This window comes from Bos mutus, chromosome 13, assembly GCF_027580195.1.
Source record: "Bos mutus isolate GX-2022 chromosome 13, NWIPB_WYAK_1.1, whole genome shotgun sequence".
Lineage (NCBI taxonomy): Eukaryota > Metazoa > Chordata > Mammalia > Artiodactyla > Bovidae > Bos > Bos mutus.
This window is the reverse complement of record NC_091629.1, coordinates 64,112,639-64,130,580: the sequence shown is the minus strand read 5'-3', so window position 1 is coordinate 64,130,580 and position 17,942 is coordinate 64,112,639. Positions and strand designations below refer to the sequence as shown.

The following is a 17,942-nucleotide window of genomic DNA, read 5'->3' as shown; positions in this document are numbered from 1 at the left end:
TAAACTTAAGCTATTAGAAATAAACTGAGAAGAGGAAAGAAAATATAAAATATCTGTAGATAAATTTAAAAAACAGATTTGAGTTTATATCACTTTATTACCCAGAGTATTTTAAATTGTACCTGTTCAGTAAAAAAAGCCATCATGCTCTTCAGCTGTTTTGTTAGCTTATTTATTTTTTAAGCTGTGAATGAATGAATACAATCAATGTCATTATTTTTGTTCACTATTATTATATCAGGATATGTGCTAGCTTCCCACTACATTATTGAAAGAATACTTTTTGCCCTCAGATACTTTTTTGTACTTCTTAGGATTGTTGGGTATATTAACATTTTGGGTCTTTTTTTTTTTTTTTAACTCATTATTTTCCAGCCATTGAGTTGTCCCTGAAGGAACAAAGGCAGCAGTCAACCACCCTTTCCACTTTGTATCCAAGCACATCCAACCTCTTAACTAACCATCAACATGAAGGCCGGAAAGTTCGTGCTATATACGACTTTGAAGCTGCTGAAGATAATGAACTGACTTTTAAAGCTGGAGAAATTATTACAGTTCTTGATGACAGGTGATGGTTACTACTAAGTTGAATACTCACTTGAAGATACATAATATATTCTGTGTTTCATTTATTCCTGCTGACTGCCTTATCAAACATAATAAAATCAAATATTGACTCAGGTATTTTCTCTGTAGGACAGACAGTCGGTTGCTTTGTTTGTGTCATACTGTTGGGATTTGTATTTTATAGTTTAATTTTTTTTCTCATCTATCACTTTAAATGCTTTCTATTTGTTTTGGAGGCCTAGTTTACTCTGTTCATTTTTGGTTCTATCTAATACTATACACTGTTAAATTAGTAAAAAAAGTTAAGATTTTAGAAAATACACTAAACATATATGCATTTATGGAATTTATAAGAAATATATAGTCTCAGTGATGCGATTCCAAAGTCTCAGTGATGCGATTCCAATAGATCCTTCTGACCCTCCACTGTGGACTCAATAGCAGGGAGATGAAGAGGAATGTGACTGAGAGACGACACGTGGTGACCCCCAGACCCTGCTCCTGAGGGTCTCCTGACCCACCTCCCTGCTCTCTCACACCTCGTTCCAGCCTTTAGGAGCATTCCCTTGGGCCTGGTGGTCCCTGACTCGTCCTGTCATAACAGGCTTCAGAAGGATCCAAAGATGCTGGGAACCCTAAGCCCCAGACCCTGGTTGTTTTCCAGACCCTTTGGAGGCAAAGCATAAAGGACTCCTGCCTTTTTGTGCCACAAAAGGGGACACAAAGATACCCTTGCTCTCCAGCTCTCCTCTCTGGGGGATTCGCTGGGTCACTACTTAGGAGGAGGTCTCTGGGCCTCGCTGACCTTTCTCTCCCTCCCCTTGACCCCCACAGCCAGCCTGTGGTTCTTTTCTCCTGCTCTCCCTAGAGTGTAAAATTAGGTTGATTTCTGCTGTGGTCTGTCAAGAATCTGTCCTGCTGGGGGAGGGCCTTGGTTCCTCGTCTGGAATGAGAGACCCTGGAGTGCAACTCAGGCTTGCTCTTGGACGTGCGTGCCATCCTCCTGACTATGCCCCTTGTCCGGAAAAAAAAAAAAGAAGAAATATATAATATTGAAGTAATTTATATCATCAGGGAGATGATACAGTGTATCTCTTTTTTACTACAGTTTTATGTTTACTTGAAAATGACTGCTGGTGATTGTTACTCATAATGAAGTGCTAAAATTTTTTGCAAGTGGTTTTTGAAGGTCAATTCAAATAGATCTAAGATTATTCCTGTAGTATCTATCACACTTGCGTACTAGTATGTTTTCTTGAGTGAAAGAAAATGAAGTAGTTTGAGCTGGTTATTTGGAAGTTGCCCGAAACCTTGATCATTCATTCATTCAAAAAATCTTTCTTGAGTGCTGGCTAGCTTTGAGAAGGCAATGGCACCCCACTCCAGTACTCTTGCCTGGAAAATCCATGGACAGAGGAGCCTGGTAGGCTGCAGTCTATGGGGTCGCTAAGAGTCGGACACGACTAAGCGACTTCACTTTCACTTTTTACTTTCATGCATTGGAGAAGGAAATGGCAACCCACTCCAGTATTCTTGCCTGGAGAATCCCAGGACGACGGAGCCTGGTGGGCTGCCGTCTATGGGGTCGCACAGAGTCGGACACGACTGAAGCGACTTAGCAGCAGCAGCAGCAGCTTTCCTTATCTTAGGCACTGGGGATCCAGTGGTGAGTGTGGGGATGCGCTGGTGATTGTGTTCCTTGTGAACATTTTGTGCTCCTCGTGATGTTACTATCATGTGTGTTCTCTTGTGGATGGACAATATGCTCATGTGTGCTACAAAGAACACTGATTTAGGAATGGAGGTCTGGATTCGGAGTCTACCATCTATCTTGTTAAAATTGTTAGACTGGAGCCTATTAACCACCTGAAGTTGACAGTTTTTTAAAAAAATATTAATTTTTTATTTGTGGCTGTGCTGGGTCTTCATTGCTGCGCATGGGCTTTCTCTAGTTGCAGCGAGCAGGGTCTGGCTACTGTAGTGCGGTGTGTGGGCTTTTCATTGTGGTGGCTTTTCTTGTGGAGCGTGGGCTCTAGAGCTCTAGTGCAGCATGTGGATTTAGTTGCCCTGCTGCATGTGGGATCTTCCCGGACCAGGGATTGAAACCATGTCCCCTGCATTGGCAGGGAGATTCTTAACCACTGGACCAGCAGAGAAGTCCTGAAGTTGATAGTTAAGTCTGGGGATCTGTCTTTTGCGGGGGAGAGAGTTCAGAGCCTTATATTAGATCCTCAGAGCATTTACTAGCCTTCCAAAATATGAAAAAGAACTGTGTTTAGAGTCTCATGTCTTCTCTGAGACCTCATCTCGTATTTGTAATAATGCTACATTCATTTCCTCCATTGGATTCTTGTGGGCTTCACATCTGGTAATGATATAAGTTAAACACCATAAAAGGTAAAGATAAATAAAAATAAGAATTCTTTGTTATAGTAAAGTGTTCTTTTTTTGTTGTTGTTCCTCTTAGTGACCCCAACTGGTGGAAAGGGGAAACCCATCAAGGCATGGGGCTCTTCCCTTCAAATTTTGTGACTGCAGATCTCACTGTTGAGCCTGAAATGAGTAAGTATTTTCTGGTCTATCACTGGACAGTAATCCTTAATTCTCTAAAATTCAGCTTTCTGGAGCAAGAATTCTCAAATGTTAGAGCCTCCAAGGTGTTTATTAAAAATACAATTCCCCAGTCAGTTTATCAGGCTGTAGACTTTTATTTAGGAAAAAAAAAATATGTGCGTGTGTATTTATTTGTCATTGCAGAAATGCAAATTAAGTTTTGTAGAATTTAATCTTGTATTTTTGGTATCATCAGTTGACAATAGTGCAACAAATGCAGTGTAACCTTGTGGAGATTTCTTCCTATTCTAAGGTTAGTTCATTTCCCTAATGTCCAGCCTCAAACCTGGCAGCAGTAGCCTCTAAGCAACTTAATGGCTTTCCTACACTTAATGTCAGATATTCAGAAGGAACCATACCTAACCATGTCAGTACTTTCTGACTTCCGAAGCTTTGCTGACAAGGAGAAACGGACTAAAAAGTGGGGCCGAGGAGGAAAAGTGGTATTACTGGCAGGCATAATCATTGCAGAAGATGTCAACTGCCAGTAGCCTATCGAAATGTTGGTAGGTGGGCCACTGTATTTCCACAAAATACTGTGATGAATCTTCCTAATGATAAGTTTGAGTCATCAGGAGTAAGTCATATTCTACCTCTGTTTAAGGAAGCAGAAATATGTTCTCATCTAGAAAGGTTTCTATTAGTGACTGAAATGTTTTGAGTTTTAAGGGCTTTTGTATGTTAGTTATCTTGGCAAAATGTCTCAGCTCATCTTATCTTTCTGTAACGCCAGATAGAAGAGATCAAAGAGAGTTATAAATCACCATTTGCTTTGGTCTTTTTCAGTTTACGAGAATTTTAAGAAAAGATCTTTGTCTCAGTTGTTTTATTTACAGCAGTACTTGGTATTGAGTCTTATCCAGAATGCTGCTGCTAAGTCACTTCAGTCATGTCTGACTCTGTGTGACCCCATAGACGGCAGCCCACGAGGCTCCCCCATCCCTGGGATTCTCTGTGCAAGAACACTGGAGTGGGTTGCCATTTCCTTCTCCAATGCATGAAAGTGAAAAGTGAAAGTGAAGTTGCTCAGTCGTGTCCGACTCTTAGCGACCCCATGGACTACAGCCCACCAGTCCCTCCGTCCATGGGATTTTCCAGGCAAGAGTACTGGAGTGGGGTGCCATTGCCTTCTCTGTATCCAGAATACAGACTGTATAAATGTTTATACAATAAATGATAAATAAGTGTCTATGTATTAGTAAAGATACACTTTTCTTTGAAAATACAGAAATGCTCTTCTTTCAAGAGAAGGCTTTAATAGCATACATTACAGATCCTGGATAAAACAGTGCCGTCTCATAGTTATTTTCAGGATGTTTTATGTCACTTTAATACAGACAGATTCCGATACCCATTCCTTTATGAAGTTCTTTTTTGTTAAACTCAAGAACAAGTTGTAGAACCTAGTTTAAATGGCAGTGCATAATGTGCCCATTTTGATAATGGTGAACTTTTCTATATTTTGCTGTGAGGTTTTTTTTGTTTTTGTTTTTATCTCTGATTTTGTTTTGTTTTTGTTTGTTTATGTTGAGTTAGTTGTTGGATAGAATTGTCTTGAATGTCCATTCCAGATGAGATCCAGTATGTCACATGGATAAAGTACCCATCTTCTTCCCTGTCACATAGCAAGGTAGCCTTAAAATGAATTTTCTAGCTATTTTCATGTGTTTCACTCTGGACCACCTAAAAGAGAGCATCAGAGCTTATGTAATGGAGTTATAGTTCTCAAGTTTGGAAAAGGAGTGTTAGCAAGATCCTTGTAGTATTGTTCTGTATGAGGAAATAGAGGTCCACTTCACTTAATGAGAAGTAGCCTGAGCTACTTAGCTTGTTTACATTTTGAAGAGTCAGTAAGATTCTGTGAAAGGACTTTATAATATATGTGTATATGTGTGTGTGTATTGATATTTATACACATGTGACACATAATACACAAACATAATGCACGCAAACAAAGTAACAGTATTAGCCCCTAAGAGAAAAAACACTGCAGACTTGTGCACGGCCAGCTGTTAGGATGGCAAGTCTACCTTGCAGGGCTGTCCCAGCTCTCTACGTGTCTATAGTTCAGGATAAAAAGTGGAAATATCTATAGCGGGTGGCTCTTTTTCTCCCATGGGAAAGTGAAATAAGCTGAAATTTCTTGTGTGTGTAGACTTTTTCTTTATTGTGACTTCTGTGGGATGAATATATTCCTTTATTGGAGATTAAACTCTTTTCCATTTATATTCTGGAGTGGGTTGCCATTTCCTTCTCCAGGGGATCTTCCCGACCCAGGGATTGAACCTGGGTCCTCCCCCATTGTAGGCAGACGCTTTTACCGTCTGAGCCACCAGGGAAGTCCAATATAGGATATATAAGTGATATGACTTACTGTTCTCAGAGTAAAGTCACAGGCTGGATTCCAGTAGTGTGGGCTAGTGCAGCTAGAATGATGGGCATTCAGGTCCAGGCCTTGCCATTGATTTGCTTTTAATCCTTCTAAGCCACTGTTGACCTCATTCACAGGGTGGGTATATCTTAGAGGATTATATTGGAGACTCATTGGGGGAAATGCAGTATTCCATTAAGCACATTTAGTGGTTTAATAAATATTATTTTCCTTCCTTAATTCTGCACCTTTCCACTCCCCCTCTTTCCACCTTGAGTCTTAATTTTTATGAATACTGCGTGACTACATTGATTTGTTGTTATTTAGATGCTTAGTCTTGTCTGACTCTTTGCATCTCCATGGACTGTAGCCCGCCAGACTCCTCTGTCCATGGGATTTTCCAGGCAAGAATACTGGGGTGGGTCGCCATCTTCTCCAGGGAATCTTCCCAACGCAGGGATCAAACCTGTGTCTCCTGCATTGGCAGGTGGACTCTTTACCACTGAGCCACAGGGGAAGGCAACTATATTGATACATGGATAAAAAGATCCCAAAAGAAAGTTCATTCCTTTAAGACTGTATGTGCCTCTCAGTATTACTTTGGAGAAAGTCAGTTGCTGTGGAAATGATAACCTTATACTTGCTAGTTAGTGATATATTGAATACTTTTTAAACATTGCTTTGTTGAGCAAGAGAAATATGTACTTCTAGTTTGCAGATCCCTTAGTAACCACCCTTTCATTGCAAAGAATAATGTAACTACAAAAAATACAGACTGATTTAGTGGAAAAACTCAGATCCCTGCCAAGGCCATTTGTAAAGATCTCCACTGGCCTAAATGTCATTCCCTTAGTGAAAAAAAAAAAGTCTGAGTGGCGTGCAGGGAATATACAGCTCACTTCCCAAATTCACTATATTGAAAGAGTATGGCCTGTGGAAAAGCGGAGATTTTTCTTTGAAAGAACTGGTAATTTGAAAAGGACTAATTTTAAATAGCAGAGTTCATTTATACCATTGTAAAACTTTGCTTTTCATTCAGCAGTTTACTGAACTCTCATTTGTAATAGGTGATTAATCTTTTTCCAGAGATATAGCTCTTATTTTTAGTGAAGTATCTGTTATGGAAAACATATAATCTTTAGAAGAGAAAATTAAGAAGTCTTTACGCAGTTTCATAATGTATTGTTCTGTCATTACTGCCATAATCTGCTAGTGGTGTATCCCTTAAATTGAGTCTGTCAGATTGAAAAGAATATAGGAAACACCTAGATTCTTTCCTGCAACTTAAAGTACTTTAAGATAAAATTGTAATTTTATGATATGGAAAAGATAATTGTTACATGTTTTCAGTTAAAACAGAGAAGAAGACGGTACAATTTAGTGATGAAGTTCAGGTAGAAACGATAGAACCAGAGCCAGAACCAGCCTACATTGATGAGGTAAGTGACTTTCTGCCCGAGAGCACCTTACTTGATATTGAAGTTGAAGTGGTTTTCTTCTCTTCTCTAAAAAATTCAGTCCTTGATTAATGCATGTATTTTGTTGTTACAAAAATTCAAATAATACAGACCAAGTCAAAATTCTCCTGGAAATTTCCTCTCTAGTCCCCTTCTTGCCATGTCGTAGGTATAGTTGTCCCTTCTCATTTTAACTTCCTGCTTAATCTTCCATAGTGTGGGTTTATCATGACTTCATTCTCTTGTTGGACAGTTCGGTTGTTTTCATTTCTCTGTGGGTTTTCTTTTTTTTTTTTTCTTTTTGCTGTTACAAACACTATTGTAATGAGACTTTTTGGAATAATTTCAAAAGAATGTGTGACTTTTATTTTTATTATTTATTTACTTTACTTTTTACTTTTTGGCTGCACTGCACAGCATGTGAGATCTTAGTTCGCCAGCCAGCTGTCAAATCCAAGCCCCCTACATTGGAAATGTGGAGTCCTAAGCACTGGACTGCTACCGACGTCCTTGACTTTTATTTTTAAATCTCAGTAGTTAATTTTTTGGCAGTTATATCCTTTGTAACATTTTAAACTAATGATGAAAAATGAGAATTCCTGTTTAAAATATGTGAAGGGATTTGTAGATTTTTAGCCTTGTTTGGAGGGAGCCAGAGGACTAAAGTTCGAAGAGCACTCTTTTGAAGGCTGTGCTGAGAGCCAGAGCCTGGATAGGGGCAGGGAAAGTCAGCTTTGGCTATAGCACGACATCAGAAAATGTGTGGGGACTTCCCTGGTGGTCCAGTGGCTAAGACTCCACTCTCCCAACACTGGGGGCCCAGGTTTGATCCCTGGTCCAGGAATTGGATCCCACATGCCACAACAAGATCAAAGATCTCATGTGCTGTAACTAATCTGGCAGAGTCAAATAAATAAATATTAATAAAGAAAATGCATGTAGGGTCTATCTAGAAACCTCATTTCTCTAATAGATAGTTTCAAATAGGGTATAGAATTCTGTAAACCAAGAGGACAGAAGTTACCCACATGTTAGCTGACTCTTATTTTACCCCTCTCTTTTTTTGACTTCAGACACTTTGCTGACATGTGCCTTCTCTTTTAGACTACTTAAAATGAAATTAGGACTCTTTTACATTGAAAAGTAGTATCTATTTCAGAATATGAAATTCTTTGACTTCAAGAGAGTTTTTTTTAATATACTTGTGTCGTTTTCACTCAGTGATTAATTTATCTCTCAAACTACTCTCCTTCTGTGCAGACTGTAAAGTTTTGTTTTGGTTTATGTAACAACTTTGCTTCGAATTGATAGTCTTTAAATAATTTACCTAAGTAGCTATGCTTAGTAGTATAACCTTGTCAAAACCATGAATGGAGAAAAGTTTGCAATTATTATAGTAATATTGTTTGGTACAGGAGATCTATATTTTGATTTTTTAAACTTACATATAGATACATCTCTGCTAATATAATGCTTACATGTGTTTATGTCATGATGGCTTCTTTATTTCTGTTGGTCTAAAACAAAAGATTCTGAAATAGATCTGAGTCACTGCTTTGAGATGCCTTCCAGCCTTTCACACAGGAGAATAGAGAAACCACAAATCATCCTCCTTTTTTTTGGTGACAAACTGAAACATTGGTGGAAAGAGAATGTAGAATAAATCCTTCTGGTGTGACTTAGAAGAGGAACAGCTGGAATAGAGCTGAGCTGTGCCTTATAAAACAGCTGCTGTATTCTCCCCAGTGGAGAAGTAGTAACCAAGTTGTTAGTCATAAGTAATGATGCCAGCTTGATAGGGTACACCTGTCACCGTGGCCAGGCTACCGATGCTCCAAAACAAAGTGAGACGGAAATCCACTAGCATGACATAAGAGGTTAATGAAATCACATGTTGTAACTTTAAATATTGCTGTATTTCTTCTTATTTAAGAGAGTTTCTGTTATCAGTTTCAAAAACAAGAAGAAATAGGTTTCAAGACTCTGACTTCACATGGTAGTAAAGAAAATACATGGATAGTAAATACATTAAAGCAAAATTGAAGTTTTCATATCTGTAAATTATAAGTTCATCCATTATCTAATTAACAAAGTGAGAAGTCATTGTGGCAGCGTGATTTGTTGCTTTTTATATTAACTGTTTAATTCCTGTAGGATAAAATGGACCAGTTGCTACAGATGTTGCAAAGTACAGATCCCAGTGATGATCAACCAGATCTTCCAGAGTTACTTCATCTTGAAGGTAAACCTTGTTTTCCATTTACCTTGCAAGTAAAAAATAATTAAGGGTTATATCTAATGTTCTCTTACAGAGTGCTTTTATTATTAAATAGAATTGAAGACGATATAAAAACTGTTAACATTTCTTGCTGTTCTGTGACCAGTCTCATGTTTACATGCAGTTTAAACCTTTGGTAGAATTCAAATTTTTATACTTTTCTACCCAAAGTAAATATTTTATTCAACATTTTAAAATGTTGTAAAATGAAGATTGGTACTAAAGTTTTCTGACAGCAATGCAATCAGTCAAAAGTATTGATTTTATAACTATTCAGGAAAACCAGTCTTGGGTTTTGTGGGCCTGAGGTTAATTGATAGAATTTTTATTATTCCAAATGACATCTTTTAGAGAGTTGCTGTCTTTTGCTGCATTGTCTTATATTTCTTCCATCTCGTCATCTTAGCAATGTGTCACCAGATGGGGCCTCTCATTGATGAGAAGCTGGAGGATATTGATAGGTAAGACCGTGTGTGTGCTGCTTGTGCTGCATGGCCTCTTCTCTACAGAGCTCTCTAAGCTGCATCTTGGAATGGAGATGCCTTTTTATTTTGTTTTTACAGATATGCCAGTTTTCACTTGTTTTCCATTAGATGTGAGAATCAAAATTAGACCCATCTGTCCCTGCCGCCCCCTTTTTAAAGTGAGAATTTGTGTGACTTTCTGATGTTAGTCCTTTTTTTTAATAAGGGTTAACTGTTGTAATCATATTTGCTGTTAGTGGCATCATCAAGCCCCACACATGACCCATCTGTTACTAATGAGGGAAACCTAGATACTTTGAGGTAAAGTCAAGTGCAGTAAGCTCAAGTCCTTCCCACACAACACCTAAATCTTACCCATACAACACCTAAATCTTTTTTTGGTTGCCTTGGAGTTAAACTATAAGATATTTTTTTTTTTGTCACCAAGTTATATTTTTAATAGAGTCTACTTAACAGCATTCTTGCCTACTTTTGCTATTTTGATGCATCTTATTACTTAGAACATTTAAATAGCAGTGATGTTTTACATTCTTGTATAATATTTCAGAAAACATTCAGAACTCTCAGAACTGAATGTGAAAGTGATGGAAGCCCTGTCCTTGTATACCAAGTTAATGAATGAAGACCCCATGTATTCCATGTATGCAAAATTACAGAATCAGCAGTATTATATTCAGTCATCTGGAGTTTCTGGTTCTCAGGTAAGCTTTTAAAAGCTCAAGCATCTCATTTAAAATTTTCAAATATATTTGAGATTATTTGAAATAGCTATGTTTTTATAAAATGTGGAACTTCCCAAAAGTAATGTTCAGAGTAAAAAGAAAGTTTAGAAGATTTTTTAATTGACAAATACAATGTATAGTATGCTAACTATACCGATAGTTCTTGTTCAAAAAAATTATATTTATGCAGAAGTGCACATCAGTCACCATCAAGTTAAAAAAAAATACAGACGCATTGGCTGTACCCCAGGCATATTGAATCCAGGTGTGAGATCCAAACATCTATGTATTTTTAAAGCTTCACATCTAATTTTCTGGTTAAGAAGGACAGTTTTTTTCTGAGTACAGTTTCTTAATATTACTAAGTCCTTGTGAGTATCTCCCATTTTCAGTTTTACAGTGAGCTGCCTTGATCTGAATTTTTTTCTGTTCCATTACATGGGAACATGTGTGATGCAGCACAGGCCCCTAAAACTCGTCACACCAGCAGTTTCCAGAGCCCATTTCCCACAAACTCACCAAGTGCAAGGTGTAGGGAGCAGTTCGCCAGACACCATATTTTATCCACACAGAGTACCATAAACTTTGTGCAGGTGAGTTTTTTTTGTTTTTTGGTGAGGTGCACTTCTGCAGGGAGGGGCCAGAACCCTGAAGAAGAGCAGCCAGACCTGAGAAATGTGGGGCTGGACAGCACGTACCCATGAGTCATGATACCAGCACGAGCCAACAGACAAACAGAACCCCTTCCTGTTGGTTTTGCAAAGTACAAACAATTGCATTTGTGAGGACTGGACTAGCTGTGTTTACAATGAAGACCTTTTGGATTCTGTGTGTAGTGCGGTCTCTTGTGGCTTTAACACAGGCACTCAGATGGTGGTGGTTTTGTGTCCTGATGGTGGTATTACCGTCTTACAGTAACAGCTAGTGAGAGTCGCACTCCCTGAACAGTTTTCAAACATGTGAAATGGAAGGATCTAATGAATACTACAGAAAATTAGAATATTATGCATGTTAAGATTTGGGAGGCACTTGAGACCTTAATCTCTCTGGCTTAAAACAAATACAGTTTTTAGATGCAGAGATTCACAAACAATGGCCCAAGGGCAAAAATGCAGCCCTTACACCTGTTTTGGTTTTTTTTTTTTAACTTTTACTGAAATACAGCCATTCTCTTCGGTTTTACATCATTTCTGACTGCTTTCTCTATAAGCAGAGCTCAGTAGTGCCAGTAGAGACCATGTGGTCCACAAAGTCTGACACATGTACTGTCTGGGCCCTTGACAAAGTCTGCTGACCCTGCAGGCTTTGAAGGGTAGCTTAGCTTGCTCTGTGTTCAATAAACTGTAATTAGGAAATATTTAGTATATCTCTAATAGGTATGTGTGAACTGTTGCTGTAAAACAGTGAATTCAAATACACTTTCTTAAGCATTTTGGGGGATCCCTTTGTTGTTCAGTCACTAAGTCATGTGACTCTTTGTGACCCCATGGACTGCAGCGTGCCAGCCTCCCCTGTCCTTCACTATTTCCTGGAGTTTGCTGCAACTCATGTCCATTGAGTCAGGGATTCCTTTTAGGGAGATACAGTATCAACATGGAAAGAGAGATTATATCAGTATCAGATTTCAAGCTAAGTTTCTTTACTGCTTCTGTATGGAGGGGAACATGAGTTTTGCTATTGTTTACCTAAGAACAAAAATCATCAGAAGCCCACGTCACTGAAAAGTAATTTTTTCAAATGCCTGACAGCAGAAGTAACTTAAAGGATTTCGGAGATGTGATTGTTCTGTTTGTAATTGAAAGCATGCCTGTTAAAATCAGAGGGAACCTAACATGTTTTATGTGAAACTGTTCTAGGTGTACCCTCCTCAGAGTGGTGCTTACCTGGTCGCAGGGAGCGCCCAGATGAGCCACCTGCAGAGCTACAGCCTACCCCCAGAGCAGCTGTCTTCCCTCAGCCAAGGAGCAGTGCCACCATCTGCAAACCCAGCCCTTCCTACTCAGCAAGCCCAGGCTTCCTACCCCAGGTAATTTGATTATTGACTGTTGTTTGTGGGTAGCACTGTTGAAACCCTCAAGTGCCGTCGATCGTCTGTAATCATGAAAAATGGATTTAAAAAATGCAGGATGGGTGTCATCACTGATAGCAGAAGATCAGCCCTGTCTGTGGTGGCAAGTGGGTTCTCTGGGACCCCCTGCAGCGTGGCAGTGCCAGCCAGCATGCCAGTCCTCTGTCCTACTGATCCTTGAACTGCTGGATTGTGATTTTACCTCATTTTTTTTTTTTTTAACTTTTTATTTTGTATTGGGGTATAGCCAGTTAACAGTGTTGTGATAATCTCAGGTGGACAGCAGAGGGACTCAGCCAGACCTATACATGAATCGGTTCTCCCTCAGACTCCCCTCCTATCCAGGCTGCCACATAACATTGTAGCTAGGTATTTTTGATATTCCTTCCCATCTGTGATATTAGCTAAGGACTTTAATGAAACAAGTTTATTTTGATAACTGTAATTTAACATTTTATACAAATTTCACATAAAAAGCTAAATGTTCTTTGATTATTCCTTTACAATTTATAGTTCTGAACTGTATCTTAGAAGCAAATATTTCCTTCTTTTTACCCTGGTAGGAAGTTAGTATATATATATCACAGCATAATAAACCACGTGGAAGGAGACAGTAATAAGAAGCTGACACCCCCATGGTTCATGGGGCAAGTAGCTGATGATGAAATGTCAGGCTCATTGTTTTGGTCATTTACATATAATGCCCCATCATGTAAATGATTATATGTATGCATTATATCATTCATAATTTATGAATGCTTTTTCTACTTTAACGGGAAGTCATTCCTTTGACTCAGACAGGTAGACTTAAGAGTTCACAACAGAAGTTTCTCGGTAACACAGGCACAATTTCTAGGAACCTCCATCCATGTTGGAGTCATCTCAGAGCTCCTGTCCTTCCTTCACTGTTGTACTGTTCAAGCTCAGGAGCCCCACTCTAGGGATGCTGAGGGATTGCCAAACATGATTTTGTGGTCACATCTTGTATTCTAAAAGTACCTTAAGAAGGAGGGTAGTGGGGAAGCCTGTTACAGGCATCAGATGACAGCAGCCAGAAGACGGTACCACCTACAGGGTTACAGAGTTTAGCGGAAAAGTTAGGTGGAACCCTTTCTGTCTGTCCAAGGACATTTTTATTTTTTTTAATTCTCAGTCTGTTAAAACCAAATACCCTTACATGGAAATCAGTAGGGAGCAGCTTTTAGGAGAGTAACATGTTACTTTAAAATTAGATCAAAGTGAGTAGAGGTGGAAATTGTTGAGAAGTGAGCCAGTGTACGGGAATGAAGTAGGAAGGTCTTAGAAACTTGAGCCTTATCCAGAGATACTGCTCTATCCCAGCTGGTCCTCGGTGACCCTGTCACTTGAGGCTCTAGTTGCTCTTGTCACTGAAGGCTACTTGGATCTCTTAGTCCAGAGCCTTGAGGTATTATCCTTGTAAATGAGCTGCTCTGATAGTAGGTGCTGCAGAGTCAGAGTGCCGTGTCGCTGTTGGCTTGGGACTGTTCTGTCCTCTCCTGCCACCTGGACATGAACCCCTGTCCTGGACCCATGGCCTGTGCTGTATCCCCCAGCCTGGCTATTGGCTAGCTGTAAATATCACCTCTCCAGAAACACAGGTGCATTTCAAGAGGTGCTTTTGGCAGAGCATTAATATCAAAATATTGAGTCCTCTTCATGTGGCTGTTCTGCTCATTCTCTAGTTCTTAGCTCCATCGTTGTCCAAGGCTGTCTCGCTCTCCCCCTCGCCAGCACTGGTGCTCCTCTGTTGCTGTCCCAGGCCCCCAGCGCACTGTTGTCTTGTCTGTATCCCCATCTAGGCTGTTGTATCCTGAGAGCTGGAGTGGGATCTGTCACCTTCAGAGCCACACTGTGTAGCACAGAGTTTTACACCTGGTGGGAGCTCAGTAGATACTTGATAAATAAATGTTTTGATGGGAGTTTCAAGGGCTGTGTTAGGCCAGTGAGTTATATATTCCAGTTCCTGGAAAAGTCTTCACAAAGACCTTGAGGCAATTTTTAAAAAGATATATTAGGAACAGTTGTGTGTAGGTACATGTGCATCTGTGTGTGTTTGAATGAGAAAACTGATGGCAAAACAAACATACGCTAACAAAATTGGAAGTAGTGAAAATGGAGGTGGAAGTATACACCATAGAGGTATATGACATATTTGACTCAGGCTTTCTAATTGTAAATCACAGTCAAGAGGAATTTTTTTCCTGTGTTTTTGGTGGGCAGGTATTTTAGTGTCCCTCGGTCCATATCTAGCAGACAGTTTCTTATTCTTTTACATAGATTTTCAGTTCTCTGGTTGTCACTCTTCTGGACTTCCATCACCCTAGGGTGAGCCTGTTAAAACCACGTCGCGTCACATTGTCCTTTTTTGACTGGTGGGTCTTCACTGCGGCACGTAGGGGCTTCTCTGCCTAGTTGCAGCACGTGGACGTCTCTGGTTGTGGCATGTGGGCCTCTCTCGTGGTGCGCAGGCTCAGCAGTTGCAGCGCATGGGCTCTCTGGTTATGGTGCGCAGTCTTAGTTCCCCCTCGGCATGTGGAATCTTAGTTCGCCACCAGGGATCGAACCCAAGTCCCTTACTTTGGCAGACGGATTCTTAACCACTGAACCAGCAAAGTCCTGATTGCTCTTCTGTCCACAGCCAACCAGTGTTTTTCCATCCCCCGCAGCCACAGGCCAGGATCCTGACCACAGTCTACAGGGCCTGTGTACGCAGGCTCCTCTCCTCTGTTTCTGCTCTCTCACTTCATGCCACTCTGCCCTTGCCTACTCTGCTCAGCCATCAAGGCCTCCTTGCTGTCTCTTGAACGCGACTGGCCTTTTCGCACAGGCTTGCTGTCCTCTTTGCCTGAAGTGCCCTTTTTCGTAGATTGTCGGTGTCACCACCTCCCGCTCTTTTCGGGTCTCTCCTTCAGTGTTGCTGTATCTGAGTGCCCTCCCCCACCATCCTGGATCCACAGGAATCTCTTGTCCAAGGAGCTAGTGGTCCTCCTGGGATGCTTTGTTTCTTTCTCCCTTTTTTTGATTTAGACCATTTTTAAAGTCTTCATTGACCTTGTTACAATGTTGCTTCTGCTTTGTGTTTTGGTTTTTTTGGCATGTGGGATCTTAACTCCCTGGCCAGGGATCAAACTCACCCCCTGCATTGGAAGGCTAAAGTCTCAACCTCTGAACCACCAGGGAAGTCCCTGTATTTCTTCATATCACCTCTTGTCACCACCTCTTGACATACTACACATTTTTTTTCTCATCTTTTTTCCTCCTATTAGAATATAAGTTCCATGATGGTGGGGACTTTCCCCTTTCTTCCTTTATGATATCCCGGTGCCTCAAATAGCAGTGTCTGGCACATTCTAGCTATTTAATAAATACTTAATGGAATGGATCGCTTGAATGAGTAACTGTTTAGTGAACAGCTTTGCTATTGATCTCTGAATGGCTGTGTAAGTCAGTGTTGACCTAACTGAGTGTTCTTTCCCCTCCACAGCACAATGGTCAGCTCCGTCCCGGGAAGTACGTATCCCAGCCAGGCTTCGGTGTACAGTCCTCCCCCTGCTGCCACAGCTGCTCCCGACGTCACCATCTACCAGAACACAGGGACCAGCCTGTCCCAGGTGCCGAACTATACATTACCGTCCACACTGCCCCAGCCTGGGGGCAGCCAGCAGCCACCTCAGCCGCAGCAGCCATACTCCCAGAAGGCTCTGCTATAGGACTGGAGTCCCCTTTGTGGCAAATACCCGCCGATCGCCAATGGCAATGTTACGAGATTCTTTAATATCTTAAGATTGGTTTACCCTCAGCTTATAGGAATCGTATCTTGGTCAACACGTTCCAATGTTCAAGAAGGGAGATCCCTCTTCAATTTGCACTGACTTTTTAGAGAGTCTCCCCTCCCCTCCCCTGTGAGGAATGAAACTACTTACAACATATAATTCCTTTCATAATATGAAAGGGTCAATGCAAGATTATCTGTCTCGTAAAATCACCTGGCCTGCAGAGTCAATCTTACCAACACTGTTGTGGCAAACGTTGTGTACATAGGTTGCTGTGTAACTTCACTACTGGCCATTTTGAATCACGAGTGGTGATCATGTGAATATATTTAACACTGTTAAATTAATTGACATTGCTATTTTATTTTAATCATGAACAGCTACCATGTTTCATAATGTTTTGTGTAAATTGAAGATAATTACACTATCCTTTTAAACTGCAAGAGAACAAAACTGTAGCATATGTACATGAAGGTGTTATGTTGTCCCCGTTTCAGTTTCCCATTCAGCTGAACCTTCCTGGGAGTAATTGGGAGCTGAATGCACATATGTTATGTCATTCTGTAGCCTCTGCATACTACTAGCTGTCATCACACCAGCGTACAGTAGCTAAATTTTTGGTGCACTTCTAGCAAATGATGATGTTCCCTTTTACACTTTGACATTTTGGCATGATATATCAGAATACTGTGGGACCATGAGACAAAAGTCAGGTTGGACTGCATTCTTTTATATCTTAACTTTTAAAGAGATAATGTCAATTTACTTTTTCCTAGTCGAAGATAGTAATTAGGTTTCTAAGCTGTATACTGTGTTTATTGGTGGCAGTGACACCAAAGATAGAGGCAAAGGATAGAAGTTTTTAAACTGGAAAGAGAACATGAATTACACTACAATTTCAGTCTCTTGTAATTATTTAGGCAATGGTGAAACTCAATTCATCTGTCTTATTCCACTGCTAGTCTTTTAAATATGTCTTTAACATATTGTATCCTTTAATTCTTCATTAAAATAAGTGTAAGTAGATGTTTCAAAGTCATCGAGGTTCCTGGCTTTGCTTAACAGTTTGTATATTTATTCTTGTCTTTGAAACTGGATTTATAGGCTGTTTTCTCTCTCTCCTCTCTTTTAAAGTTCCCGAATGGAATTATTTTGGCTTCTTATTCTGAAGTAGTTTTGAGTGAATGCTTTTTCTTTTAATCCATATGAAGTATGTTTTCTACTGATATTTTAATCTCCTTAAATATTTATAATTTCCCTAGTTGTGCTGTTATTTAACACTATTATTGAAACAACTGAAGAATTGAGTACCATAGTAAATGAATTGATTTATTAACAGGTTTCACACCATAAATGAAGATTTAATTTGTATTTTCTGAGGTAGGTTCAAGGTAGGTTCAAATTTAAATCACCATCTTATATCTAATTTGTGCCTTCCTGAGTTTAGAGTACATTGCCCTCAAACAGTAATTTTAAAATTCTAAATCAAACTTTACATTAAAATTTTTAATATGTTGGTTTTTGCTAAACATTGTCAAAAGATTGTAATATTTTTCATAGCCATTTGAATAGTTTAAGTGATACACT

The 17,942-nt window shown here is 39.8% G+C and overlaps 1 protein-coding gene and 1 non-coding gene across 3 annotated transcripts in view; both read left to right on the top strand.

The window, feature by feature from the left end:
- STAM (signal transducing adaptor molecule) overlaps positions 1-17,394 on the top strand; it is a 55,896-nt gene extending 38,502 nt beyond the window's left edge. For both annotated transcript variants that reach the window (XM_070381896.1, XM_005891919.3), the window contains 8 exons: positions 376-568; positions 3,035-3,129; positions 6,902-6,990; positions 9,163-9,250; positions 9,693-9,747; positions 10,319-10,472; positions 12,350-12,519; positions 16,067-17,394. In XM_070381896.1, the coding sequence (XP_070237997.1) occupies positions 376-568; positions 3,035-3,129; positions 6,902-6,990; positions 9,163-9,250; positions 9,693-9,747; positions 10,319-10,472; positions 12,350-12,519; positions 16,067-16,292 (1,070 nt within the window). In that variant the 3' untranslated portion in view covers positions 16,293-17,394. The remainder of the gene's footprint in view (positions 1-375; positions 569-3,034; positions 3,130-6,901; positions 6,991-9,162; positions 9,251-9,692; positions 9,748-10,318; positions 10,473-12,349; positions 12,520-16,066) is intronic.
- On the top strand, positions 954-1,039 carry LOC138990613 (small nucleolar RNA SNORD62). Its single transcript, XR_011466736.1, has one exon. It is a non-coding gene; the product is annotated as a small nucleolar RNA SNORD62 (small nucleolar RNA).
- Positions 17,395-17,942: the final 548 nt, after the last annotated feature.